The 25,929-nt window shown below is 45.2% G+C and overlaps 1 protein-coding gene across 2 annotated transcripts in view; it reads left to right on the top strand.

Annotated features, from left to right (window-relative positions):
* PCLO (piccolo presynaptic cytomatrix protein) overlaps positions 1-25,929 on the top strand; it is a 1,259,786-nt gene that overhangs the window by 875,906 nt on the left and 357,951 nt on the right. For both annotated transcript variants that reach the window (XM_086919783.1, XM_086919788.1), the window contains exons 13-14: positions 2,546-2,613; positions 5,609-5,826. In XM_086919783.1, coding sequence (XP_086775909.1) covers positions 2,546-2,613; positions 5,609-5,826 — 286 coding nt within the window. The remainder of the gene's footprint in view (positions 1-2,545; positions 2,614-5,608; positions 5,827-25,929) is intronic.

Genomic DNA, 25,929 nt, shown 5'->3' on the forward strand with positions numbered 1-25,929 from the left:
GTGATTTTGTTCGTGTCAAGTTTGGTGGTCTTTACAGCAACAAGTGGGCTAAATGGTCTGACCCATGCAAAGTTTTGGAGGTTTTTAGTAAAGCTGTCAGGGTTGAAGGAGGCAAAGTTTGGAATTTTAGGCGTATCTCATTGTGTAAACTTGAGAAATTACAAGAACCTGTTCTTTCCAAACCTTGCCACAATGATGAGTATTATCCTGCCATGCTTGACACATTTGATGGTCATTCTTCAGTTTCTAACCCTGCAACTTCTGATTGTACGAGTCATGACCTTTCTCTAGATTGTGTCCCTTGCTCTTCTTTTGACCTTGATAAATGTGAGGGTGGTGTCACTCTGGAACCCAGTAATGTGATTGAATTGAGGAAAAGTTCTCGCATCAAACACTCTCCTGTTAAATTACGTGATTTCATTCATTGATCCATATGCATTTGATTTTGGTTTTTTTTGTTTTTTGTTTTTGTTTTTTTTTTAAGCGGGAAAGGTGTGTAGTATTCCATGTTAACATTCCTTTAGCATTCCTTTTAGAATTGTTATGATTCTTATTTCATTGTACATTCTGTATCTGGGAGTTGGGCTGATCAAGAGGGACCTTTGAGATCTGTGGTTGTCTAAGCTGTTTATCTGAATAAACTCCCTTCTTCTACATTTCCTGGCTATGTGATTACTTCAGAGGGCACCTTTGTCCAATGAGATGCTGATGCCACCTAATAGCGGGACAACTTCCTCCAAAGTGTGGCATCTTATTGTCTCACAAAGCACTGCTCTTCCAAAATCCAACATGGATGATTTCTCTCCAGAGGAGTAAGAGCTGGCTAAACCAATTCCCGGCGTGGCTTATTTCCATTAGCTTTCCTCCCCTGACCTCTGCAAATTCCTGTCTTAAGCCTGCCATCTGACTGGGGCACAGGATGTGGGGGATAGGTGTGCCTGACATTCCTTACTGATATGCTCTCTTTGAGCTCATTTTGATTTACCCAGACCCTCTGTATGACCATCCTCTGCAGCTTCAGAGCTCTCTCAATCAGATAACCTCTGCTCTGGCAAGGCCACTAATCACCAAATCAAAGCAGCCTGACTAAGCCTGTTAAGCTAGATCAATCAGCTGAAACCACCAGAAGGCTAGATTTTGGCTCACAGAAGAGAACGTTCTATAACTTCTCTTTTATGTACTGGTTATGATAAATTCAACAGTTGTAAGGTGTTGATGTATCAATACCAATCTTTTAAGTCTTTGGATTATATATTTTTTACTCCTTTCCTAGCAATAATTATACCTAAAACAAATGTGGCAATGTTAGCATATGAAGCTACGTATCTTCAATGGGGAAAAAATGAAATGGGCTGTTTTTCTCTTAACAGGGCATATAAAACATATTTTATAAGGTCCCTGATCATAGTTACATGGCCCCCACCCCTGAGATACACCGAGGGGAGACCTTGGGAGTGCTTAATATGTAAATATAAGGTAGATTATCACTTTTAAAGGACCCATAAAACCAAAGTCGAGTTTGCATGCAAATTTACATTTAAAGATTGTCTGGACAGCCAGGCTGCATTAAAATGACAGCAGGTCCTCCGCAGTGCACACATGCAAGTGCAGGAAATCTGCTGGTTCTCTAAATTTCCATGTCCTATTATATACTATGGAAGTATAGGTAGGCTGAACCCCCTAGCCCTATTATATACTAGGGGCTTATTGGGGCTGTCACTACCAATTATGATGGTGTACTTTTAAAGACAGACTGCAAGGCAGGACAGCCTTTATAAGGACAGCAAGCCCACAGCAGCACAGACATGCAAGTGCAGGAAATCTACTGGGCCTCTAAACCTCCATGCCCTATTATGTACTAGGGACTTATAGGTAAATTGCAACCCCAGGTCCTATTATTTACTAGGGAGTTACAAGGTCTGTCATTGCCAATTGTAAGTGTCCCCTACTACATTTACATTTTTTAACATAGCAATTGCCCGTGGGCTAGTTTGCAGAGCCCATGGTACAGTCAGAGTCAGTTAACAGCAGTATCATTAAGCAACAAGTGGGGGTTAACAGGGCAAAGGGATGACTTTCTAACACACATGTCCTTTCTTTCAGTTAATGTTTTTAAATTATAAACTTTGAGATCAGCAATAAACATGCCAGTAGTAAATAACATTTGCTTCATTTATTGTGAGTAAGAATTATTTGTTTTGAAAAAAACACCTTTTTTTCGGAAACCATATGAATAAGCAAAAGTTATATATAGAGATATAAGAGGTCAACACAGTTACCTTCACGCTTCTTTGTGAATCTCACTTTCTGTTCAAAGTACTACCAGTAAACAATGTTGTATTGCAGTATTTGTAACTGACGAACGTTAGAACAATTACTGAAAAATCAAATAAAGAAGACATTGGAATTTAAACTGAAAACATTTTGTGTGCTTGGGGGCTGGTTGCTTGCGTTAACTCATCCTCATTTATTTACTGGATTCCTTAATTTGAGTGTTGAATGCAGAGAATAGATTTTATCTCAGGATTCCTTTTGTTTTCTTCAGGGATCTAAACATGTTATCAGATTCAGAATATCCCCAGCATCTGGAACTACCAGATCCAGCAAAACCTGGTAAGAGACAATGAAAATAACTCTAAATGTCTAATATCAGGATGCCAGGGTTTATCATTGTACCTAATTAACCCAATTACATGTACCTAGAGGATGATACACATAGTTAAGTAATTCACTCATTATTCATTTGCTTGTATCATGTAATAAGAAATATTCACTTGGTAACTTAATATTCATTTCGTATTATAATACCTTTTGAAAGTTGGAAGCTTATCAACATAAGCATTCATGATGTGTCTATGTATATACATATGTGGTTTTTGTGTAGGTCGTTCCTGGCAAAGAGGCAGTGGAGCACTGTATAGGGTCAAAGGCGAATACACAAACAATCAGTAATTAGTGGAGTCTGGGTTCCAGGATTGAAGGTGCAGTAATATTTCATTGGAATGTAGTGCTCTTGTAATGAAATTGGACCAGTGTTGTGGATATAAAGATAAAAAGATGTTGTTCCAGATCATGGGTACATAAATGGTTACAGCCTGTTGCTTTGGTCTTTTTTGCACTAGTTCATCTCTAGCCTGACAGTGTCCTTACTGTCGGTGTTCATAGAGCCACTTGAAATTGTGAGCATGTCAGTCAGGCAAGTAGTGTGCCTGTCTTAATGACTTGGTAGGTGATGCCGATAGTTTTAAAGATAGTGTGGGATAGCAAAGGAACCTGTGTAGTTTTGTTGAAGTAATGTGGTAATATTTCTTCAGGCCCTTAATGAGATGTGTTGCTCCTGTAGGATACATATGAGAGGAACCAGTGTGGAGTCTTGGAGGCCATGTAGCAGGACATTAACACATAGAAGTATGAGTGGTTGAAAGGCAGTTTGGAAGTTGCTTTCTGGGAAGAATCCTTTATGAGTGGTTGAAAGGCAGTTTGGAAGTTGCTTTCTGGGAAGAATCCTTTAACTTTCATCTTTAGAGATAGCTAGTAGAAGGTTATCTTGTTTTTTTTCACTTTGTATTCCTTAAGTACTTTTGGTGTCTAAAATGAATGCAAGTCTACTGACATTGGGAGCAAGTTAGGGTTTGCATCCATCCAGGTTCTTGTAATTGAGTCCGGTTTGGAATAGCTCTTGCTTGTTGTGCTTGTTAAATAACAGTTCTGTCTTCATGGTGTTCGGCTTCAGGACATTTCAGAGCATCCTGTGATGAATGAGTTGGAGGCAGTATTTGAGACTTTAGATGTCTAGAGTGAAGAAATGTAAAAGTAGAGTTGTATGCCATTGGAAAATTGGTGAATTTAGATGCTGTGATAGAGTTCCAAGGAGCTCCACTTAGATGTCGTAGATAATAGAAGACAGGTTAAATCTCTGGGACACATTCACTAGTGATAGCGATCTTCTGGAACCTGCATGTGCATATGTGAAAGAACTGATGTCAGTTAAATAGCTAGGAGGAGAACCAGTGAAGGACATTACCTGTAAATCCCATTCAAGAATTAAGGGTGGTGATAAGGGTAGGATGACAGATGATGTTAAAGTTGGCTGAGTGTTACAGCCATATCAGGAGGCAGTGATCCCCTTTATCTGTGGTCAGGAAAGAATAATTTGTGATTTGTAATTTAGTGGTGTTCTAAAGCATTATCTAAAGCCTGATTGGTAGTCATGAGTTGGAAGGTCGGTGTAGATATTGATCTTGGATTTGTCCACAGACTTTTTTTAATGATCTTTGCAGTGAAGTGTGGAAGTTTAGCAATGTCATCCTGCTCTACGTTGGGTTGCTTGAAGAGTGAGTATCAGGTCTGTACTGATGACTCAAGGCAAGATCTAATGAGTGAGGGAAGTATTAACAAAAGTGAGTAGTATTAAAAGAACATTTCAGGAGAGTTTTTTAATGAAAGACACAGGTAAGACATTACCTTCATATGTGTGCATAGCGGTGTTAACATAACACCAACATTACAAAAAAATCCTTAGATAGAAACTGGAAATTATTTTTTTAATTAATGTCAGCAAAGGATATATGTGTCTTATAAATACCTAACAGATATATTACTTCAGTTTCTGAGATAATATTCTGATATCACTTGGGAACAATAAGACTTTCTTCTTTTGACCATTCGTGGTGTGTAGAAGGAGGGTTGTGTATGTGCTGAATATAGGAAACACGTAGTAAACATATTAAACTGTGTGTCTGGATTTCAAAATCGTTGGACATGTAGAGTCAGTTGACATCACACCGATCTACATCCCTTAAAATCAATAAAGGAGGCGATGTATTTTCTCTGAATGTTAAGTAATGGCCTCAGTTTTTACAGAGTAACAATTCCAGACAAGTTCATCCTCAGTAGTAGTCGTCTCCAAATAGAAAACGCCAATAGAAATATAAGTCACTTTCCTTTCCTTTCCTTTCCTTTCCTTTCCTTTCCTTTCCTTTCCTTTCCTTTCCTTTCCTTTCCTTTCCTTTCCTTTCCTTTCCTTTCCTTTCCTTTCCTTTCCATTCCTTTCCTTTCCTTTCCTTTCCTTTCCTCCCTTTCCTTTCCTTCTTTCCTTCCCTTTCCCATTCCCTTTTCTTTTCCCTTTCCCATTCCCATTCCCTTTTCCTTTCCCTTTCCCTTCCCCTTCCCCTTTCTCTTTTCCTTTCACTTAACTGTATGTCAGGCTTTACCAAAGTGTTAGTAGAGTCATCCCATATATGTATAACCATGCCATATTTCACATAATGGGTTCTTATCTGTAATGTGGCCTAAAATAAGAACTTTTTCAAGCTAACAACTTCTTGAATCCATTTTACCTCTAGTTATACTCTAGGAGGCATTATTGGTGCTGCCTTGATCAGTTTTCAATGTTACATTCATCAACTGAAGTACTTATGGGATGTTCATAGAGTTCTTTGGGATTGGATTAAAAGCACACTTCATTAGCCGTATGTGGGTCCCCAGAGTAATGGATACTGCTGTTTTCATTTTCGATGTTGTGGATATCTGTTTAGTGAATAAATACCTTTCCCTCCGTTGCTGTACCTTGGATTTACAAATGCAAATGTCACTTTCATTATTGCAGTGGAGAAAAAAACAAAGTCTCCAGGGGTGGACCCTAAGCAGTTGGCAGCAGAGCTTCACAAAGTGTCTCTGCAGCAGGCCCCTTCAGCTATCTCCTCCGCAGCTGACAAAGGGTCATCCCATGGCCAGTCTGGGGCCACATCAGCGGCCTCCAGTGCAGTCCCCAGCCCGGGGCAGCCGGGTTCGCCATCAGTGAGCAAGAAGCGACACAGCGGCAAGGTAACACTACCATGTTGTACTTTCATGCTATCGAGTGACGTTGTGTTGGCAAAAGTGCTAACAGTGGTTCTTATTTAAAGCGTCTTGCATTGTACTAATCAACATATGTTGAAGAAAGCTTATCAGTTAACCCCGTAATGTTCGCAACTCTGCTGTGGGAGTAACTTTCTTAAAATCTATACATGTAGTATCATTTTTAACATTTTTATTTTTGTTGCAAAAATCAAATAGAACCATCATCATCAGTCACGTAAAAATTTACAGTCGTAGGGCCTATTTACAACACAAGGTGAATGTGAAACGATATGTTTTGTGATAGCTCCCACTGATCGTGTAGCGATGTCATTATTCAAGGTGACCTGACGAACAGAAAGCATACGTATACCGTAAAAATTACAATTTGCGTTTTGTGGTTTTTGTTGTAGATAACAGTGAACATAAACTAGAAAAACTGCACACGTAAATCGGCATGTTGTTGAGGTAGTATCGATAGCAGCTAGCATCACATTCGCCAAAAGGGACCAATCATACATTCCCATGTCCCATATCCCACCCCATCCCCTACCAGCAATCCCCAGCACAAAACCATCCCATTCCCTCATATGTTACTTGTCACCCCACCCCAGTCCCAATCAGTGTTCCTCTTCGCTCTCAGAACCCTCAAGATCCTCCTCGTTCAGTGGCTCACATATGTCCCCCCTATAAGAATTCCAAGGCTGCCAGACCCCGTTCCATTTACGCGGATTATCCCGCAATTTGTATACTGCTCTTTCAGTCAGCATGAGCATGTCCATGTTTCGGATCCATTGAGCCAGTGTGGGGAGATCAGCCGATCCCCATTTCTGTGCTATGTCTCGTTTGGCCGTGACAAGCCCTATTGTGGTCCACGCTCTTGCATAGAAGGTAAGGTCAGTAGGCCCCCAGACATTTAGTAAGCACATTCGTGGGTCCAAGGTGAGTGAGGTGTTTAGTGCCTGTGCTATGGTGCGTAGAACCCTTTGCCAATAGCCAACAATCAACGGGTATTCCCATACTGTATGAATAAACGTGCCCTCTGCCCCGCAACCCCTAAGACAATATGGATGATTCGCCCTGTGCAGTCTATGTAGTGTTGTGCGTGTGCAGTAAATCCTATGCAGAATCTTCAACTGTACCAAGCGGAATTTGGAGGATATGCCTGCCTCACGAGGGGACGCCATGGCTGCGTTCCAGTCGGTTTCATCTAAGTCTCCCACATCCGTCGTCCATCTGTCTTTCAGCTTCTCCAATGGGTCAGGCATGTTATTAATCAATTTGCGATAAGTTATCGAGGTCGCCCCTTCCTGTAGGAAGTCTGTAAGCAGGCGGTCCTCTAGTGGTGAGGATTCTGGTGGGGACGTGTCTGGTGGAATTGCCGCTTGTAGGGCGTGTCTAACCTGTATTTATCTGTATAGCTCATTATCCCCCAGGTCATACTGCTCCTGGAGAGTTGCAAAAGGAATCACCCCTTCCCTCGTCCACAGGTCCCCCACCGTGGAGATCCCGATGTTGTCCCACTGGGTGAAGCCCTTAGTGCGTCGTAAATGTCCCAATGCTTTCGTGTCCCATAGAGGTGTAAGTCGTGTAATGGTCCCATCCCATTTCAATTTTGCTTGCGCCTTATACCATAGACGAACAGTGTGGTTCGTGGGCCCAATGAGTTTCGCTGCAATACCGCGGTGGTACAGTGGGGCCAACAGACTGTTCATACCAAGTTGTGCCCTATCTGCTTTGAACGTTGGATCCTCTTGCGGGGCGTGTATCCACTGATTGAGGATCTTAAGCTGGGCCGCCCAGTAGTACAGTCGTATGTTAGGCAATGCAATGCCCCCATCGTACCAACCTCTGTTCAACTTTATGTGCGAGATCCGGGCTGGCCGGTTCCCCCAGAGCAGGCCCGTGATCTGCGCCGTTATTTTTTGGAGGAAGCTATCCGGTATCAAACGTGGAGAATTTTCAAGAATATACAAGAAGCGCGGCAGGGCCATCATTTTAAAGAGCGCTGCCCTTCCCAGTAGTGTCAAAGGGAGTTCCTTCCAATGTTGCACATCATTACGGAGTCGGAGCAAGGGAGGCCGTAAATTAAGCCGTGTGAACTCTGCCTCGTCTCGGGTAATATGGATCCCCAAATATTTAAAAGAAGTTGGCGCTATCTCTAGCGGACAGGAGTCCGGGAGTGGCGGAAGTGGCCCTTGGAGTTCGAAAATTGTCGACTTCGCCCAGTTGATGGTGTAGCCCGAGACTCGCCCATGTGCAGTACAGAGAGCCAGGAGGTTAGGAAGGCTGTCCTCCAGGTCAGTGAGGTATATCAGCATGTCGTCCGCATATAGGGATACTCTATCTTCCCATTGCGGAGTCCATTGGATACCCTTCAGGAGCTGTGTAGTACGAATAGTAACCGCCAACGGTTCCAAAACCAGAGCAAAAAGGAGGGGCGAAAGCGGGCATCCCTGCCGCATGCCACGTCCTAGATGTATGGTTCTAGAAATATGGCCATTAGCTACCACTCTGGCTACGGGGTCTTTGTAGAGCATACGTATCCAGGAGATAAACACCGGACCGAAGCCCATACGCGCGAGCACTGCAAAGAGATAGTTCCACTCCACCATGTCGAACGCCATCTTGGCGTCTAATGATAGGATCGCAGCTGGCTCTCGCAGCAGCGAGAGTCTCGCCACAACGCCATGCACCCTGCGAAGGTTTAGGGCCGTACTTCGATGCGGCATGAAGCCGGATTGATCTGGGTGAATCAATTGGGTTAAGCACGGCAAAAGCCTGTTCGCCAACACTTTAGTTATGATTTTGGCCTCTGGATTCAGAAGGGAGATGGGTCTATATGATGAGCATTCACTGGGGGGTTTACCCGGTTTCGGGATGGCTACAATAGTCGCCATCCGTTGGTCCGGAGGCAACATCCCCTGCAACCTACATTCCTCGTACATCTGAATAAGGGGCATGCCCAAGGATTCCGACATGGTTTTAAATCACTCGATGGGTATTCCATTGGGCCCAGGGCCTTACCCGAATGAAGGGAGCCAATGGCTAGTTGAATCTAATCCATCGTCAAGGGCGCGTCGATGTCCTTCGACGCCTCGTCCGTCAATTTCGGCAGGGGCACGTGTTCGAGGGCAGTTTGAGCCTCATCCTCTGCCACCAGTGCCGTAGGGGTGTATACCTCACTAAAATAATCAGCTAGGACCTCCACTATCTCATCGGGGCGGGTGTGGACAACACCACACGAGTCAGTGAGTTGTAGGATATTCCTCCCTCCCCCCTGTTTCCTGTCTAGCCATGCCAAGAGTTTGCTAGCCTTGCCCCCGATGTCGTAAACCCTGTGTTGTGTCGCAGCAATATCCGCCACAGTGACCCTCCTCAAGTGGTCAGTGAGGCGACGTTGGTGAACCTGTAGGTCGTGGAGTGTATCGTCTGAAGGATTTGCCATATGGGTGGTGTTGGCCCTCTCGAGGCCCAACTTTAAGTCTAGTGCCTCCCTCCTGTGTGCTTTTTTGTGGTTCGCGACAACGGCAATGGCTTGTCCCCTAAACACGGTCTTATATGCTTCCCATAACGTGGAGGGGGAATTCACCGAGGACCGATTCTCCTCAAAGTAAAGCCGGGTAGCTTTCTTCAGGTCTTTGCTTATCTGAGGAACTTTTAGATATCCAGGGAAGATCGGGAACAACCGCTGTCGTTTAGTGTTTGTGGTAGTGATTGTCAGAGTGAGTGGAGAGTGGTCCGATATGCCCCTAGGCTGTATAGTTGTCTCGGCCACAGTAAGATGCCCGTTGCCCAATGTGAAAAAGTAGTCGATCCTGGAGAGACTATTGTGGGTGGCTGAATAGTATGAATATTGTTGCTGGCCAGGGTGTAGTTTGCGCCATATGTCCACCAACCCTTGTGCGTCTAGAAAGGTCTGGAGCCTGTTGGGACCGTCTGTGTGTGCTCGGGAGGGGAACCGGTCGAGGGTGTCTGTGTGCGTCATGTTGAAGTCCCCACTTATGAGCAGGTCCCCATCAGGGAGGTCCAACAAGAATCTGCCAAGGTCCGGCAGGGCTACAGAGTGCAGCGCTGGCGGTATATATACGGAAACTATATTTAACAATTTCCCCTCCCACTGACCATGGACTGCCGCAAATCGGCCATGGGCATCGACTGCAATAAATTGGGAGGATTTCTTCTGCAAAATACCCGTACCGCGGGACCCTGAAGTGAATTCCGCATGCACTATCATTTGATAACCTCTCCTGTCTAGGGCCTTCGTGGCCACCCCCGTCAAATGTGTTTTTTGTAAGAGAATAAGAGCAGGCCCCTGTCTTCTAATTCCCTGTAGCACCAGTCCCCTCTTAATCTTATCCCCCAGACCTCTAACATTCCATGACATGATGAGTAATGGGTTCGGCGTAGTGCAGTTATCCGTTCCAGCCATGAGAAAGATGGTGTGCCATCATGAGGCCCCCTCGCCATGTGCGAGGTGGCGTGTGGAGACAGGTGTAGGGTAGATGAGACTCACTTCGACATTCCAATTCCTCATCGTCCCAAATAGACCAGATGCTCTCAGTAGAATGAAACATGCCAGTAAACATATGTGTGCATAGAACAAAAACTCGCAGGACCAAAGGGTCCCGTAGTGCAAACTTACCCAAACCCCTCTCCCCCCCCTCCCTGCCCCCCTGCTGCACGGACTAAAAACTGCCCGCCCCCCCAACTGAGCAGAGTGCATACCCCATCCCGAAAACAGAGTACTTGCGCGTTGGGGTGAGGGACTCTCCGCTGCCGGCAGTCTCTCAGAACACCATCGGAGGCCCTTCACCCAGTGTCCAATGGCGGGAAGCGCTTACGCGGCCTTAAATGTCTGCAACAAAAATAGAGTCTGACGCTCATTGTTCCTCGAATTCCTCATGGCCGCCTTCTGCCCCTAATGAGTCAGTATTTTCCGGTCCACCTCCTGAAGCCTGGGAGTCCTGGCGGTGACCTCCATTTCGATCTTTCTTGGGTCGATTTGTTCGTCTCAGATTCTGACCCGGTCTCCAACCTTCCAGCCATTCTTGCACATTTTCCGGGTTGTCGAAGAACCACGTTTTGTTTTCTGCTACCACCCTCAGTCTTGCAGGAAAGAGCATGGAGTACGGTAGTTCCCTTGACCTCAGTTCCTTCTTCACATCAAAGAACGTTCAACGCCGACGGGCAACCTCCGCCGTGTAGTCAGGGAAAATGGCGATGGTAGCATTCTGGATCTTAAGAGGAGGAGAAGTTCTGGCCGCCTGCAAGATGGCGTCCTGGTCACGGAAATTAAACAATCGGGCTACTATGGGCCGCGGAGCTGCCCCCGGCTTTAGCTGGCCTCCTGGTACCCGATGGGCCCTTTCAACTGAGAAAAAGTTCGACAGCCCTTTCGGCTTAAGTTCAGCCGTGATCAGGTTCTCCACAAAGTGGTCCATAGCTTTAACTCCTTCCGACTCCGGTACCCCAATAATACGGATGTTGTTCCGCCTCGAACGTCCTTCCTGGTCATCCAGTTTCTCCCGGAGCATTTTATTGTCCTGCGCCATGTTCCCCATCTCCAGTTGGAGTTCGGAAACGTCCTCCACTAGCGATTTCATGACCAACTCCATGTTTTTAACTTTCTCCGACATTTTGTGGAGGTCCGCCATGAGCAAGGTGACATCCGTGGAAATCGTACCCACAGTCGTTTGTAGTTGGGCCAGAGCATGCATGACATCGTCCGGCGTCGCCTTCTTGCCCCCTGGGGTGTCGGCCGTCTTGCCTCCCAGATCTTTCCCCGCCGGGGAGGCGGTTGGCTTGTCGGAGGTATACCGTTCGATGCGGGTCTGTGTGGCGCCGCCCATGGGACCTTTCCCCGCCATACCACTGGATGTTGTGCTCCTCGTACCCCTACGCTCCAGGATGTACGGAGCGGTGTGAGCACACCACCCGATCCAATTAGAAAGTGTTTGAGCCTCAGTAGGGTGTGTTGTAGGGCGAAGAGCTCCAGCAATTGCCAAGTGCGCAGCACCTTCCTCGATCTATAAAATGGCGAACGTCCCCTCCGTCACTGGTTCCATTACACTCAAAGCCGCCTGTGTCGACCGCTGGGACGGTCGGGGCTCCGGCGACAGTGCTATCGTCCACCACACTCCCGTGTTCTACTGTGACGCTGCTTTTGACTGTCCGGGAGGCGCTCGTTCCGCCTTTCCCCGCGCCCTGCGGGCACTTCCGGTCCAGACACCCAGGTCCGCCTTCACTTCCTGCTGGGCCACTTGATCAGGGGAGGCCCCGGCTTAGAGGGTCGGAGTAAGCCAAACCGTAACCTCGACGTATCTTGGTCCCCAGACGTCGGAGTGTGTAGCCGCTGATCGCTGCTTACTCCACCCGGTCCTGGGTTCCGGTACCCTTCTGTAGGGCTTAGAAAGTGTATCGGATTATATATCGGATTGACAAAGAGGCCGCTTCAGCTGCGGAGCTCGTCCCTTATGCTGCCGCCATGATCGGCTGCTAGCCACGCCCCCCCATGTAGTATCATTTTGACATGTCTTTTGATGTTTTTTTTATAAATGACCGGACCTTTTATTTTCAAAATAAATAGAGGCGCTGGTGTAAGGAAGAGTAGATGAGGGATTGTTTAGCAGCGACTTAATTTAAATCTCCGACCTTTTAATGCTAAACTTAGAAGTTGTAGTAAATGTAAATTAATAGTAATTCTTTGAAATGATCATGCAGACTTTTAGCTGTTTGTTTACTTGTTTATTGATTTGTACTGTGCTCAACATGCTGGTGGCAATTTTTCGTGTTGGATGAGGAAACGCAGTTTAAAATGCAAAGCACAGGATTGAAACTGATGTAAAGTCCATATTCACAAAGTCCAAAGATCCGTCCTCATGTCTTGGCAAGGGGACAGTCGCCCCTGAACGTGATTAGGAGTCATTAGCACGTGCTGGTATGTGCTGGCATTACAAAGTCAATAGTCTCTGATATGATTGATTTGCAGAGACCTCTTAATGCCGGTAAAGCTTGCACAATGCAAAAGAAATGCTGCCAACGGCACTAATTAAAGGCACATTGGAGTTCCCCCTTTCTCACATTTGGTGGTGAGTTTCACTAAGAAATTGTCATGAGTCTCCACAGTGGCCATGTAATCGGGGTAAGGCGTAGCTAGAGACCTTATAAACATAAACAAAGTCAACAAATCTACGTGGCTGCATTTCATAGTAGGTTTGCAAGGTTCCTGATGAATCCCTGGACAACATTTAAACAAAATCAAGCAAATCATGAACAATATCACAGAAAAAAATTATTAAAAGCTTGACCAATGTAGGTACGATCTTGATTCTTCCTGCTTATACTGTAGTGGATTTCTAACAGGAAAGAGGGAAAGCCCTCAACATTTTCTTGGGGTGGTTGGTATTGGGAGTTGTGTTATAACATTAACTGAAGCAGCATTGAGTTTCAGAGGTAATCTCCAAAACATAATCAAATACCTAGACCAATTAACGACATAAACAAAACTGCTCATAGTGCACACACCGCCAGCGCTCGCTCCACACTGTGCACGCTAACTCTTACATACCAAGGAAACTCATGAGACATATTTGTGGGAGACAGTGGTGCAGGTTTATTTCGTACAACAAGTGGCTGATAAGGTGGGTCATCTTACAGGCGATCCAATGCGGCAGCCCTTTGCTGACCCGCATGCCTAAGGAGCCATCTTGCACGGCGAGTCGATGCTCTGACGGTGCAGTAAATTATCACTTTATTTCGTTCTACTCCCGCCCCCCCTGTCAGGGCGGAGCGATGAGGCACACCCCCGGTCGGTTCAAGCCCCCCAAACCGCCCGAAGGACTAACGGGGCGCCGACGCTGTTTCCTGGAACCCCCTCGGTTCCAGGTTCTTGGCTCAGGCACCCTTACTGTGCCAGGCAGAGGTATTTAGACTGTATCCTTCTGCCGCAGAGGTACCCCTACTGTCCATCTGCTTCCAGATCTCCCTGTGACTCCGCCTGCAACACAAAACATGACCATTAAAAGTTCACAAGTTCGCCCTCAGCTCTGCCGCTGGGTCAGGGATAGGGTGGGAACAGCGCAGAGCAGCCCAGGGAACCGATGCGGCAGGAAAGACTGAGCAACGTTGCTGGGCCAGGTATAAACCCCCCGGGTGCGCCCTCCCATTGGCCGTTGGCGAAGAAGGGGGTTGGCGCGCTGCATGCTCCTCTCGCGCGAAGTGTGGGACAAGGACGCTGTCTCGCCCATGCTCCCCTCTGTGTCGCGCGGCCAGCGACATAGTGCCCACACCACCAGCGCTCGCTCCACACTGTGCACGCTAACTCTTACATACCAAGGAAACTCATGAGACATATTTGTGGGAAACAGTGGTGCAGGTATATTTTGTACAACAAGTAGCTGATAAGGTGAGTCATCTTACAGGCGATCCAATGCGGCAGCCCCTCGCTGACCCGCATGCCTAAGGAGCCATCTTGCACGGCGAGTCGATGCTCTGACTGTGCAGTAAATTATCACTTTATTTTGTTCTACTCCCGCCCCCCCTGTCAGGGCGGAGCGATGAGGCACACCCCCGGTCGGTTCAGGCCCCCCGACCGCACGAAGGACTAATGGGCGTCGACGCTGTTTCCTGGAACCCCCTCGGTTCCAGGTTCTTGGCTCAGGCACCCTTACTGTGCCAGGCAGAGGTATTTAGACTGTATCCTTCTGCCGCAGAGGTACCCCTACTGTCCATCTGCTTCCAGATCGCCCTGTACTCCGCCACAGCTCTGAAGGAGGCCCCCGTCGATGACAGAGCCAAAAGAAATGCTGCCAACGGCACTAATTAAAGGCACATTGGAGTTCCCCCTTTCTCACATTTGGTGGAGAGTTTCACTAAGAAATTGTCGTGAGTCTCCACAGTGGCCATGTAATCAGGTTAAGGCGTAGCTAGAGACCTTATAAACATAAACAAAGTCAACAAATCTACGTTGCTGCATTTCATAGCAGGTTTGCAAGGTTCCTGATGAATCCCTGGACAACATTTAAACAAAATCAAGCAAATCATGAACAATATCACAGAAAACAATTATTAAAAGCTTGACCAATGTAGGCACGATCTTGATTCTTCCTGCTTATACTGTAGTGGATTTCTAACAGGAAAGAGGGAAATCCCTCAACATTTTCTTGGGGTGGTTGGTATTGGGAGTTGTGTTATAACATTAACTGAAGCAGCATTGAGTTTCAGAGGTAATCTCCAAAACATAATCAAATACGTAGACCAATTAACGACATAAACAAAACTGCTCAAATAAGCAAGCGACTGGAGGACAGGCACAGTGGGGATTCTCTACCTTTTTCATCTTTGGTTCCTTGGCAACCAAGTCATGGTTATTTGCATGAAAGTACATCTCGAGGCAGTTAAATCAGGAGACTGCCAACCTGTCCATACTTGCAGACTAAATACAAGCGGGACCCCAAAGTACCTGTAGCTGCAACAAAAGTTCCAAATGGAAGCTGCAACATTGAAAAACAAGTGATGCGTCACTTCTGAGACCCTGGGGAGGCGATGCAACAGCCCCGCTGGACGCAGCGGGCAGTTCGCGATGAATCCGGTCTGTATGGGAGGGATGCGATACCTTGTATGGATTCCGGTGCACAGGTTCGGTAGGAAGCATCTCGCACAGGCACGATGTGACGATCTTTGGGACGGCGATGATCACAGGTGCGGTGGCGATGCGCAGCGTCGATCTTCTCCTCTCCCGGCCTCTCGATGCGATGGCTCTGCGATGATGTTCGCAGCGACATGATGCGGTTCACAAGCAAGCGACGACAGGCTCTGCGACAATACTCGCAGCGACAGGAATTTTGCCGCACCGGTGCGATGCGTTCCGCAAGTGAACAATGTCAGTTCTTGTAGAGGCAATAGGCGCTGCGACAATCTCGATCTTCGTGGCGGCGGAATTTTGTCACACTGTCGGGGATGCGCTCCACAAGCGAGCGATGCATGAAAATTGCAGATCTTCTTCTTTTCTTCTTGTGCAGCTCCCCAAACAGCAGGCACAACTACCAGAGGCCCCACAATTGGATCAAGCACTCTAGGAAGGCAGAACTCATACAGCAGAGTTCAGGGGGAAGCTGGGGGTGAAGTCCTTTTGTTCCTGGAACTTTTTAACAGGAAGCCAGCTCTCCTCAGGCCCTTGGAGATCTCTTCAAGCAAGGGGACACAGCACACAGCAAAGTCCTTCCCCTCTCCTTGGCAGCAAAGCAACTGCAGGTCAGTCCACAAGCACACAGCAAGACAGTCCTTCCTCTTCAGTCTTCCAGCTTTCTCCTTGGCAGAGGTTCCTTCTTGATTCCAGAATGATCTAATTTTCTGTAGTTTGGGTAGCCCTTTTTATACCAGTCTTTCCTTTGTTGTCTGGAGGCAGAGAGACCTTGGCTTAGTCAGAACCAGTTCTGGTCAGTCCTGAAGCACTTTGTTTTCCTGACTTCTCCTTTCCTTTCAGAGAGAGGAGCAGGGTTGTCAGCCGCCCAGCAGTAGGTGGAGCCAGCATTGTGGAAGGCAGGCACAGCCCTATTCAGGCCCTGGGGCTATCCCCTCCCACCACTCAAGATGCATATGCAGCTATTCAGCCTAGAGCTGACTCATCCAGCCTCCTGGGGGCTCCCCAGCCCCTGTCACTCACAAACCAGACAGTCAATTCACAAACAGGCCAAGGCACACAGAAACGTCAGACAAGAGAACAGCCACTTTCTAAAAGTGCTGTTCTCAAACACAGGATTTAAAAACCATCCTTCCTAAAAGATAGGTTATTAAATTCTGAGTTCAGGGATACCAGACTTTAATTTTCTATATTGCTCCTTTGGGAAGATATGCAGGCTAACATTATACACAGCATTCCCCATTATAGCCTATGGGCAAAATAGCCCTCTCAATAGTGAAAAACGAAATTGGCAGTATTTCACTATCAGAGCATGTGACACATCCTAGTACATGCTCTACCTTTCAGATACACTGCACCCTGCCCAGGGGGGTACCTAGGGCCTTATATAGGGGTATCCAATGTGTACAGAAATGGAAGGGATAGGCCTGGGCAGTGTGGACACTGGTCAGGGCAGCATGGCAGTTAGCAACTGCACCCAGGCACCGCATTGGCATGCCTGAGACACTATTTTAGGGCTACTCATGTGGGAGGCACAATCAGTGCTGCAGGCCCACTAGTAGCATTTGAATCACCAACCCTGGCACAATCATTGGACTTTACTTGGGACATCCTGGTAACACAAATATGACAATCAAGGATAACCAATCACATTTACAATTTATACAGAGCATATGCACTTTAGCACTGATCAGCAGTTGTAAAGTGCCCAGAGTCCTATTGCCAACAACCACAGGTCAGGAAAAATAAAGGAGGAAGAAGCAAAAAGTTTGGGGATAACCCTGCAAAAAGGGCCATTTCGAACATGCACATTATACAGGGTGGTTAGGGAGTCAGTTTGTTACTTCTGTGTTTCAGCCTCTGAAATTATTCCCACTGGCATCTCAAAAACACTCAGTTGGGTCCCTTTCTTGTCAATGCGATACATGCAGGTTGTAGTCAACTTGGCTGGGGCCTGCGCATGCTCCAATTAAGATCTGCTTCATGGGGTCCAGTGTTGGCTGCATTCCTTTCCTTCTGCAATCTCACTTACTTAATCCTTCATTTGCTAGATTAATTTGAATTTAGCCTTCCAGTAATGCAAGATTTAAATGGTTAGAAGTGTTGTAAGGGCACTGTTGGCATTGGTGTTGGCATTAGATTAGAGTTTTCAAGCTTGTGTATGCCTGGGCGTTAATGTCTAACAGTCAAGCATACTTTTATGCTTGCTTTAATAATCTTTCCTCAAATACGATCTTGCTTACAGCACGGGGGATTGAAAGTAGCGCTTGCTTCTATTGTAATCAGTCCGTGAGCTGTGTTTTCATTGCAGGGTCCTGTAGAGCTTGCTGTTCCACCAGCTTGTTCCTTCACTGTTACCAGTGCTCGTGTGGAGTGCCATTTGTGCCACAATTTTGTAGTGGCTCGCCAATTTGTTCTAAAAATGCCGGTTTTGCAGCCTATAGTGGGGCTGCTGTTTACCACTTTCACCGTATGCAAACCCCTGGCTCATCAGCAGTTTTGTTGTGTGCTACAGGGCATCCATCTACGCTGTTTAGTGAAGGATGTAGGCTGATTCTCTACCTAATTTGAAAGAAACAACTTTATGCTTAAACGTTTGGTTAATCACACCTAACATGGCAAAAAGAAGGAATTTGTAGAGCAAACAACCTCGTGGGATGTCATAAGAAATGTTTTACGGCATAGGCAAAGTGTGCCCAAACCTAGTGACCCACCTTTTATGGGCCCCTTTCTTTTAGTGCTGGTAAAAGTTGTACCCCAACATTCTTTAAAAAAAAAATACTTCTTCGTTTATATTTATTTTTCGTGCCAGACAGCTCATCATCTCACTCCTCACTTATCCTTGTACACTTGAACAGCATGGGCAATAGATGACATAGTAACAGTAACAACAGTCGTGACGTGGTTGTGCTGCTCATGCACACTAAGCTTCACGTGAGTTTGCATGCCCTGACCAATCGTATCTGCCTGTTCTGACAACATAAATCGTTACTGAACGGGAGGAGTATTACATTGCCACACGGTGTCTTGGGCATTCATCACCATGCCTGTCCAATCACATCATCTCGAGTGGTACCTAAAATATCGGCCCCCCAAAAGGAAGGAACCACGTGGGCAGCAGGCTGGCAGATGCAGAGCTTTCAAGATTGTGCTGTTTTTGCACAATTTATTTATTTATTTATTTATTTTATTTATTTATTATAGTGTTTTGTATAGCGCGAACAAGACCCGTGGGTATCAGAGCGCTTAACATCGAGGTAGGTTACATATTGGCAATACAGAATCATTTATACAAACAAACAGATATGAGGTAGAGGAACTGTGGCTATGAGAGGGTGCCTAAATCTAACTAATCCAAACGCATGTGCAATTAGCAATAGAGGTAGGTGAGGCTTAGCTGTGCGCCAGTTGTAGTCATCCTGAACAATTTCTGGTTATTTCTCTTTCAAACTATTTAAAATAAGGACCAAATGACAAATGGGGAATATTGAAGGATGAGATTCTTACAGCAGTTTTTTCTAAAACTTTTCTGTACATGTGCAAAGTTACAAAATGTTCTTTTGTGTTCTAATTAAACAATCACTCTGAAACAGATTAAAGTAATTGCAGCTTACACAGGTAAGGCTGCCGCCCAAGATTTAAAAACTGAGATGGATTTTATGTTTCGTTCTCAATTTAGGTCGGCGTGTGCAGCCTTTCAATTTGAATAATGATAAGGTAAAAAAAATCCCAAAGGTTGACACAAGGGGGTATATTCACAAGAACGTGTGATAACTGCAGCAAGAGTAGCGTAATGCAACTTTAAACATCGCAGCCTATCGCGGGAAAATACCCCTTTGGCAACGTCGAATTCTCAACTAGGCGGTAGCATGCGATAGACACCAGATAATGCAGCAAATGTCTGCATGAAAATCAACGCCACGCCGCAAAAATGCGATACGCGAACGTAAAAAAATGCGATGAGGCCAAACGCACTACAAAAAGTAGCAGGAAGCAGCCACAGGTCTGCAAATCACAAGAGTCTGGCGGGACAATGCACTATAAAAACCATAGAAAAAATACACCAGGAACAAGCCAAAGCACATAGCAGCATGGATGCACCCTGACCCAGCGCAGAGGCCAACTCGGACCCCACAACCCCCACAGACTATCAGCAAGGAACAATGGGGTCGGGGAAGGCCAAGGAGAAGAGGGAGAGGAAGACTGGTTACAGACCGCAGGAAAACAAGACCAGCGTCACTGAGGTGACAGAACACTATCAGCAACTGACCCACCAGCAGACCAACTGAATTGCAGTCAGAGTGAAGAGGAGGCCAATCCAGGAGGCCAATAGGCGATGGCATGACGTGACTGCTTAAACTAGGCACCAACTCGCTGCCAACAGGAACGCAGCAACGGCAACAGGAGGAGCACCAGCACCACCGGAGGAGCTAGAAGAATCCCAGGCCACAGTCATCAGTGTGGAGATGGTGCAAGGAGTAGGGAGTACGGACACAGCTCAAGAGGACCTGACACAACATCAACAGGGAGTGCAATGAATAGAGACTGGGGGGACGGGAGAGATGGGCACAATGGCATACATGCACAACGAGGTGTAGCACACTGCACACCCACAAATACCCTGGACTATGTCCCAGATCTCCTTGGCACACTGCAGCACACACACACATAGCACAAATAGCACACCCACATTGACGACAACGTGGCACAACGCTCATAGCTGACACTGCAGAACAGAGGACACAACTGACTTCGCACATGCACAGAAACATGCCCACCACATCTGACAGAGCCAGAAACAGTGACATGGAAATGTACGTGTACGACCTCACATCCGTCATGTAGTCCAAATGTATACTTACCCACAGGACAGTCCATTCAGCCGTAGCTTTTTCAGAGGTCAATGAAACGAATACTACTGAGTTACGTAGCAATACATATCTGTGATTCAGCACCAAGGTGTGGACATGTGCTTTAGACTTACACATTATTTTATATAACAAAAGTTGCAACACAAAACATTTGACATGCTCATGTCCCAGTGGTCTCTGTGCTTACACTTCTGCTGCAAGTGACAACTGTTCTATGCCATGCTGTAGGCTTTCCTCAGTTTTCCCTGCCTTGACTTATTTTGCTGGGGAGAACAGATATATTGGACCTTTAAAGCGTAATCTTTCAAAAATGTGTGAAGTTTGGCATGTTCTCAAATTAATTTGCATTAGTCAAGATCTCAGTATGCATGACTCTGCTATATGCTAATATTACTTGTTTACAGTCCGGGTGAATCGAATTGTCCCAATACACAACTATGAACACTGCCTTATTTCTATCTGTGTTATAAAGTAAGCAAGTATATACCTCATATCATAAAGCTTTATTCAGTACATATCAAAGAAATGACCATAAAAGCACTGGATAACATAAAATATAAACAGGCAAAGGTTACAGGGGTTATTAAATCAGTTAAAGCAGAAAATATTAAAACATCATACTTTTCCTCGCATGAATTGATTTGTTTAAAAAGGTAGCAGTAAATAAGCATACATTAGGAAAATATTCTCGAGCTCTGGCGCCAGAGATAGGCAAGACTATCTTCGCTCCGCCTCTTGGTCAGGGACACGCAAGGTGGTTGGTATCTCTTAAGTAAGAGGCAAGGCAAATGAGGACAAAAAAAAGAGAAAAAAAAAGCATACTTCCAATTTATGCATATTAAAAAGCGAATTCATCGCCTCATTGACAGTGCGTACTCCATATTTCACAAAGATAGGTTTTAAATAAACAATGCGGTAATTCATAAATAAGTTACATAGCAAAAGAAAGTGCAAGGTGCTTTGCTTGGATTGCCCGTCACAGCGGCACAGGCCCGCCGGATGTTTTTTAGGAGACGGGAAGGCTACCAGATGATGTACTAACTCAAGTCTAATCCTCGTAAGGACACATCTATGGGAGGGTCTGGTCACCTGGCTCAGATATAATTGAAAACCCCCGTTTCCTGCAAATTTATTATAGAACATACAGGTCGGTTTTAAACTACTATTGCTCGCCCGCCTCTCTGCTTTATATTTTATGAATGTGGTCTTCAACTCATGTTGAGACATTGTTGCAGCAGCATACGGGTCGGCCAAAATATTTATACCAAGGATTTCCTGGAAACTAACTATGACATATTTTAACCAGGGGATCTTGGAGTATTTATCCAGAGAAAGGCAGTCACTAATTAAAGATCTATTCATAGCTGTCTCCTCCTTAATCCAGATCGAGCGCCATAGCACAAGTGGTCTCATAGCTATCAAATCTGGTAGGTGGAAGATACCGAGTTCTCTATGGGTTAAATCATTAGGGGCGGAACTTGGCAGACACTGAAGTCTCTTGAGAAAAACATTTTCCTCAACTTGCAAACATCCATTAGGACAATGTCCCCAGATCCCAGACCAATAGAGGGCGATCAACACACATCGCGATTGGTAGATCTGCAACATATCCCTAATGCGTCTATCCCCTATCTTGGCTGCAAATCTAAAAACCCCATGGGCAGTCTTAGCCATTTTTACCCGTACATTGGTAAATTCATTAGCCCAATTATGGTCTCTGGCAAAGCTGATTCCCAGGTAACAGAAATTCTCAACTTGGAGCACTCTCTGTCCTTCAATAAAAAAGCTATGTGATTTCCTGCGGCCTCCCCCACAGATCATAGTGTAGGTTTTGGTTTTATTTATAAGCATTTTCCTATCCCTAATAAAAATGGAGAATCTGTCAATCAAGCGTTGGAGGCCGATGGGAGTCCTAGACAGTAACACAGCATCATCCGCATATAATAATACCGATACGTCAAGGCCATTAACCTGTGGGGCATCGGCTCTAACTGTTTTTAAAACTAAATCTACCTCATTAATAAAAAGTGTAAAAAGCAGGGGTGCAAGGACTCAACCTTGTCTTATACCACTCCTAACCTTAAATTTAGGAGTGCATTCCCCCTTCACCCCATAGTATATACATTTCTTCCTTTTAAACTGTTTGAGCATGAGTTTGAGTTGAGTTTGAGCATGATTGAAAAACATTCTTTCACATTAAAAAGGATAAGAAACTTAACTATAGAATTAACAATTTTCCATGACAAGAACCGAAATATATTGTCCTCTCTATGAGAAACCTGTTTTCCTGGGTGACAAGAGAGAATGAATAGGTCACATGAAGCTCCTATGCATGATGGAATACAAAAAAATGGCACTCCTGCAAAACTATACTTTGAAGAGGTAACACAAGTAATATGTATTAAGAACATGTTTCATCAGAGTAGAAATTAAGATTTAGGGCACAGTATCCGCTTTTGGTCCTGAGGCAAACAGCTACCATTTATATAGAGGCCTAAGACACACTCTTATGTATTGCACTACAGGCAATGCAAACGTGGTTCTCAGTTTGTTAGTCTGATTTAGTTTCTCAAAGTCTTCATTACACATCCAGTAAATAATATTTCGAAAAGCAAACTATCTTTCTGTCATTAATACTGCAGTTTATTTTGCATGAAAAGTTGGCTGAACAGTTACACTGTGAATGGTAGAATTATAGTAAATCTGCTCTCATCATATTTCATTTTGAATTACACCACTGACTATAAGCTAATATTTGCATCTCCTAATCATTTTGTAGAACCCTATCATTGTATGCTATCCTTTGAATTTAGTTCAGGGAGATGACGTTAATATAAGAACTTGCCTCCTGCAATGCAACACTCTTCAGTGCCTGCAAGCACAGTCATCTCTAGTGATAGACAGCACTGCCATCTAGGCCTGTTAGAAATTGGGATATTATTTGAGAGAGGTGAGTCACCACTGAAATAATAAACACAGTACTTGTCCGGTTGAACTACAAAGCCAAGTAAATTAACCTGTGCTTAACCCTCTAGTAGCTTGCCACAAAAGCAGTCAGGCTTAACTTAGAGACAATGTGTAAAGTATTTATGCTGCACACAAGCAGTAATAAAGTAAAAACACACCACAAGAAAAATTCTGAACCACTTTAGCAAAATAGAATAAGTGTTAACATCTGGTTACACTAGGCCTGTGGAGGGAGTAACAAGATCAGGACAACCTCAATGGAGTGTGGTTCAGACAGAGAGACCAAGTTAGTCCCACTGAAGAGTAACCTTTTCAAGTCTGGGGCAAAGGGTACAGTTTGCATTGGTAGGGACTACAAGGTGGAGGCTGTTGGCACAGGAAGCAGACCAGGCATTGAGTACAGTTGTTGCTATAGTGCTAAGAGCTGATCTTTGCTGGAGCTTAACATTGGCTAATTGTCACAGACCTTTGCTGTTGGGGTGAATTGTAGGTCTTGTCTTAACGGCTGTCATGGACTGTCCATGTCAGTTCTGAAGAGTAGGTCTTGTAGGAGCTTCACATTGGCAGTCACAGACAGTTGATTCTCTGTGTGAAGAGGTCACTTTGCAGTTGAAGGTAGCACAAAAGTTCTGTAACTCACCTTTTCCTCAGTAGGAGTTTTCACTGATGCCTGCTGAGGTTCCAGTACTCGGGTGTTAGACTTGTCAGCCTTAAGGTTATCTTCACCCAAACCTTTTGCTTCTCCTCCTCTATTTTGCTGAACCTATTTGTGCTGCTGACAGGACTCTGGGCACATTACCACTGCTAACCAGTGCTAAATCTACCTCTTAGATTTGCTCCTGCCGAATTGGCATATTTAATTTTGTTGTAATTCCTTAGTAAAATGGTACTACATGTACTGAGGAATAGGAAAATTAATACTACTATTGGCCTTGCAGCAGTGTTTGTGCCACCCACTAAAGTAAAAGACACACAATTGATGGACGGAATGCAGAACAAATCAAAATGTTCAACCCCAGTCAAAAGATCTGGTTTAAATCCATCATTATTTTGCTCACCATGCCACCCCAGTTTAGACTTGGCCATATGCACATCAGTCTTGACTTTATGCCTCATGGGAACAGCCCAGCTCAAACTGCCAAGCCAGGTTCTCTCTGTACCGAAAACAAGCATCCTAGGACCTGTTTCGAGATGTCCCCTCATCAGCCAGGATAGCTTGAATACAGTGGCCCACGTCTGGGCATACGCGGCATACTTAGGGCAAAAAAGCGAAAGCCCCACAATTGATGGGCGGAATGCAGAACAAATCAAAATATTCACCTCCAGTCAAGAGATTAATAGTTAAATCCATCATTCTTCTGCTCACCATACCACCCCAGTTTAGATCTGGTCATATGCAAATCCGTTTTGACCATGTGCCTCATAGGAACAGTCCAGCCCAAACTGCCAAGCCATGTCCGGAAACAATCAACCTAGGACCAGTTTTGGGGTTTCACCCTTCATCAGCCAGGATAGCTTTCCCAGACAGAATGAATCTAGGTATCTCTCACATACATTTGAAAATGCAACTGATGATGCGCAAGACGTTATGCCAGAGGAAGCATATAGGTTTTGAAGAGCAATGGTGAGAGTAAATACCTGTGTAAGATTCCACATATCTCTTTGTGGGATGACTACATTGAAGATTTCATGGGCACTTGCCAGCCGTCATTGCGAAGGAAAGTATTAATCCATTTTATGGCTGGTCAAGATTCCCCTACTCATTATTTCAGTTTCTGCAAGAAACATTGTATTCAAACATGCAACGGGTTGCTCGGAAATTAAAAGTGTTGGAGCTGGTTGTTGTCTTCATCAAAGGTGATGAGTAGGCCTTTTCTGATGTTAGCTAGAGCTTATTCTGTCCCTCCTAAGTAGTTCGAACCCAGATTTAAATTCAAACAAGAATTTATTTTCTTTGGAATGAGCTTTCAGTCTGCGGATAGCCCTTTCTATGTTGTTACTTAGGTATATGTAGTTAAAAATCAGTCAGCATGTAGATGTTGCAAAATCTTTCTCCATTAGCTGGGCTACAAAGAAAATGTGACTAAGGCCGAATGTAAAAATCTTCACTGGGCGAAGATATCAAAAGTATTTGGCTGGGGAGAGACTTTTCTTAGGTGTGAAATTCTAATTTCTCCGCTCAGAGATCACCAGCCAAAAGTTAATGCCTTCACTTCCAATCGTTACCCAAGAGTGTGGAGGCCTTCTTGACCACAGCCTGCTTCTTTGCCCCACTGAAGATTTCAAATTTCCATTTTAGAGACTGAGGGCCAGATGTAGGTGGCCATTTACCGACCGGTAACGGCCGATTTCGGCCATTACCGACCGGTAAATGGTCATTCCTGATGTAGGGGGCCTATTTTACCGATTCTGTAAATATACCGAATCGGTAAATTTACCGAATCGGTAAACTACCAATTCGGTAACTTCCATATGTAGGTGGGACTCTTCTGAGTCCCAAAGGCCAGTCAGATTCGGTATTTTACCACCCAATCTTATTGGGTGGTAAAATACCGAATACAGTTGTGCATGCACATCTGTGCATGCACACCTGTGCAATGTGACACACAG

Source organism: Lissotriton vulgaris, chromosome 1_1 (assembly GCF_964263255.1).
Source record: "Lissotriton vulgaris chromosome 1_1, aLisVul1.2, whole genome shotgun sequence".
Classification (NCBI taxonomy): Eukaryota; Metazoa; Chordata; class Amphibia; order Caudata; family Salamandridae; genus Lissotriton; species Lissotriton vulgaris.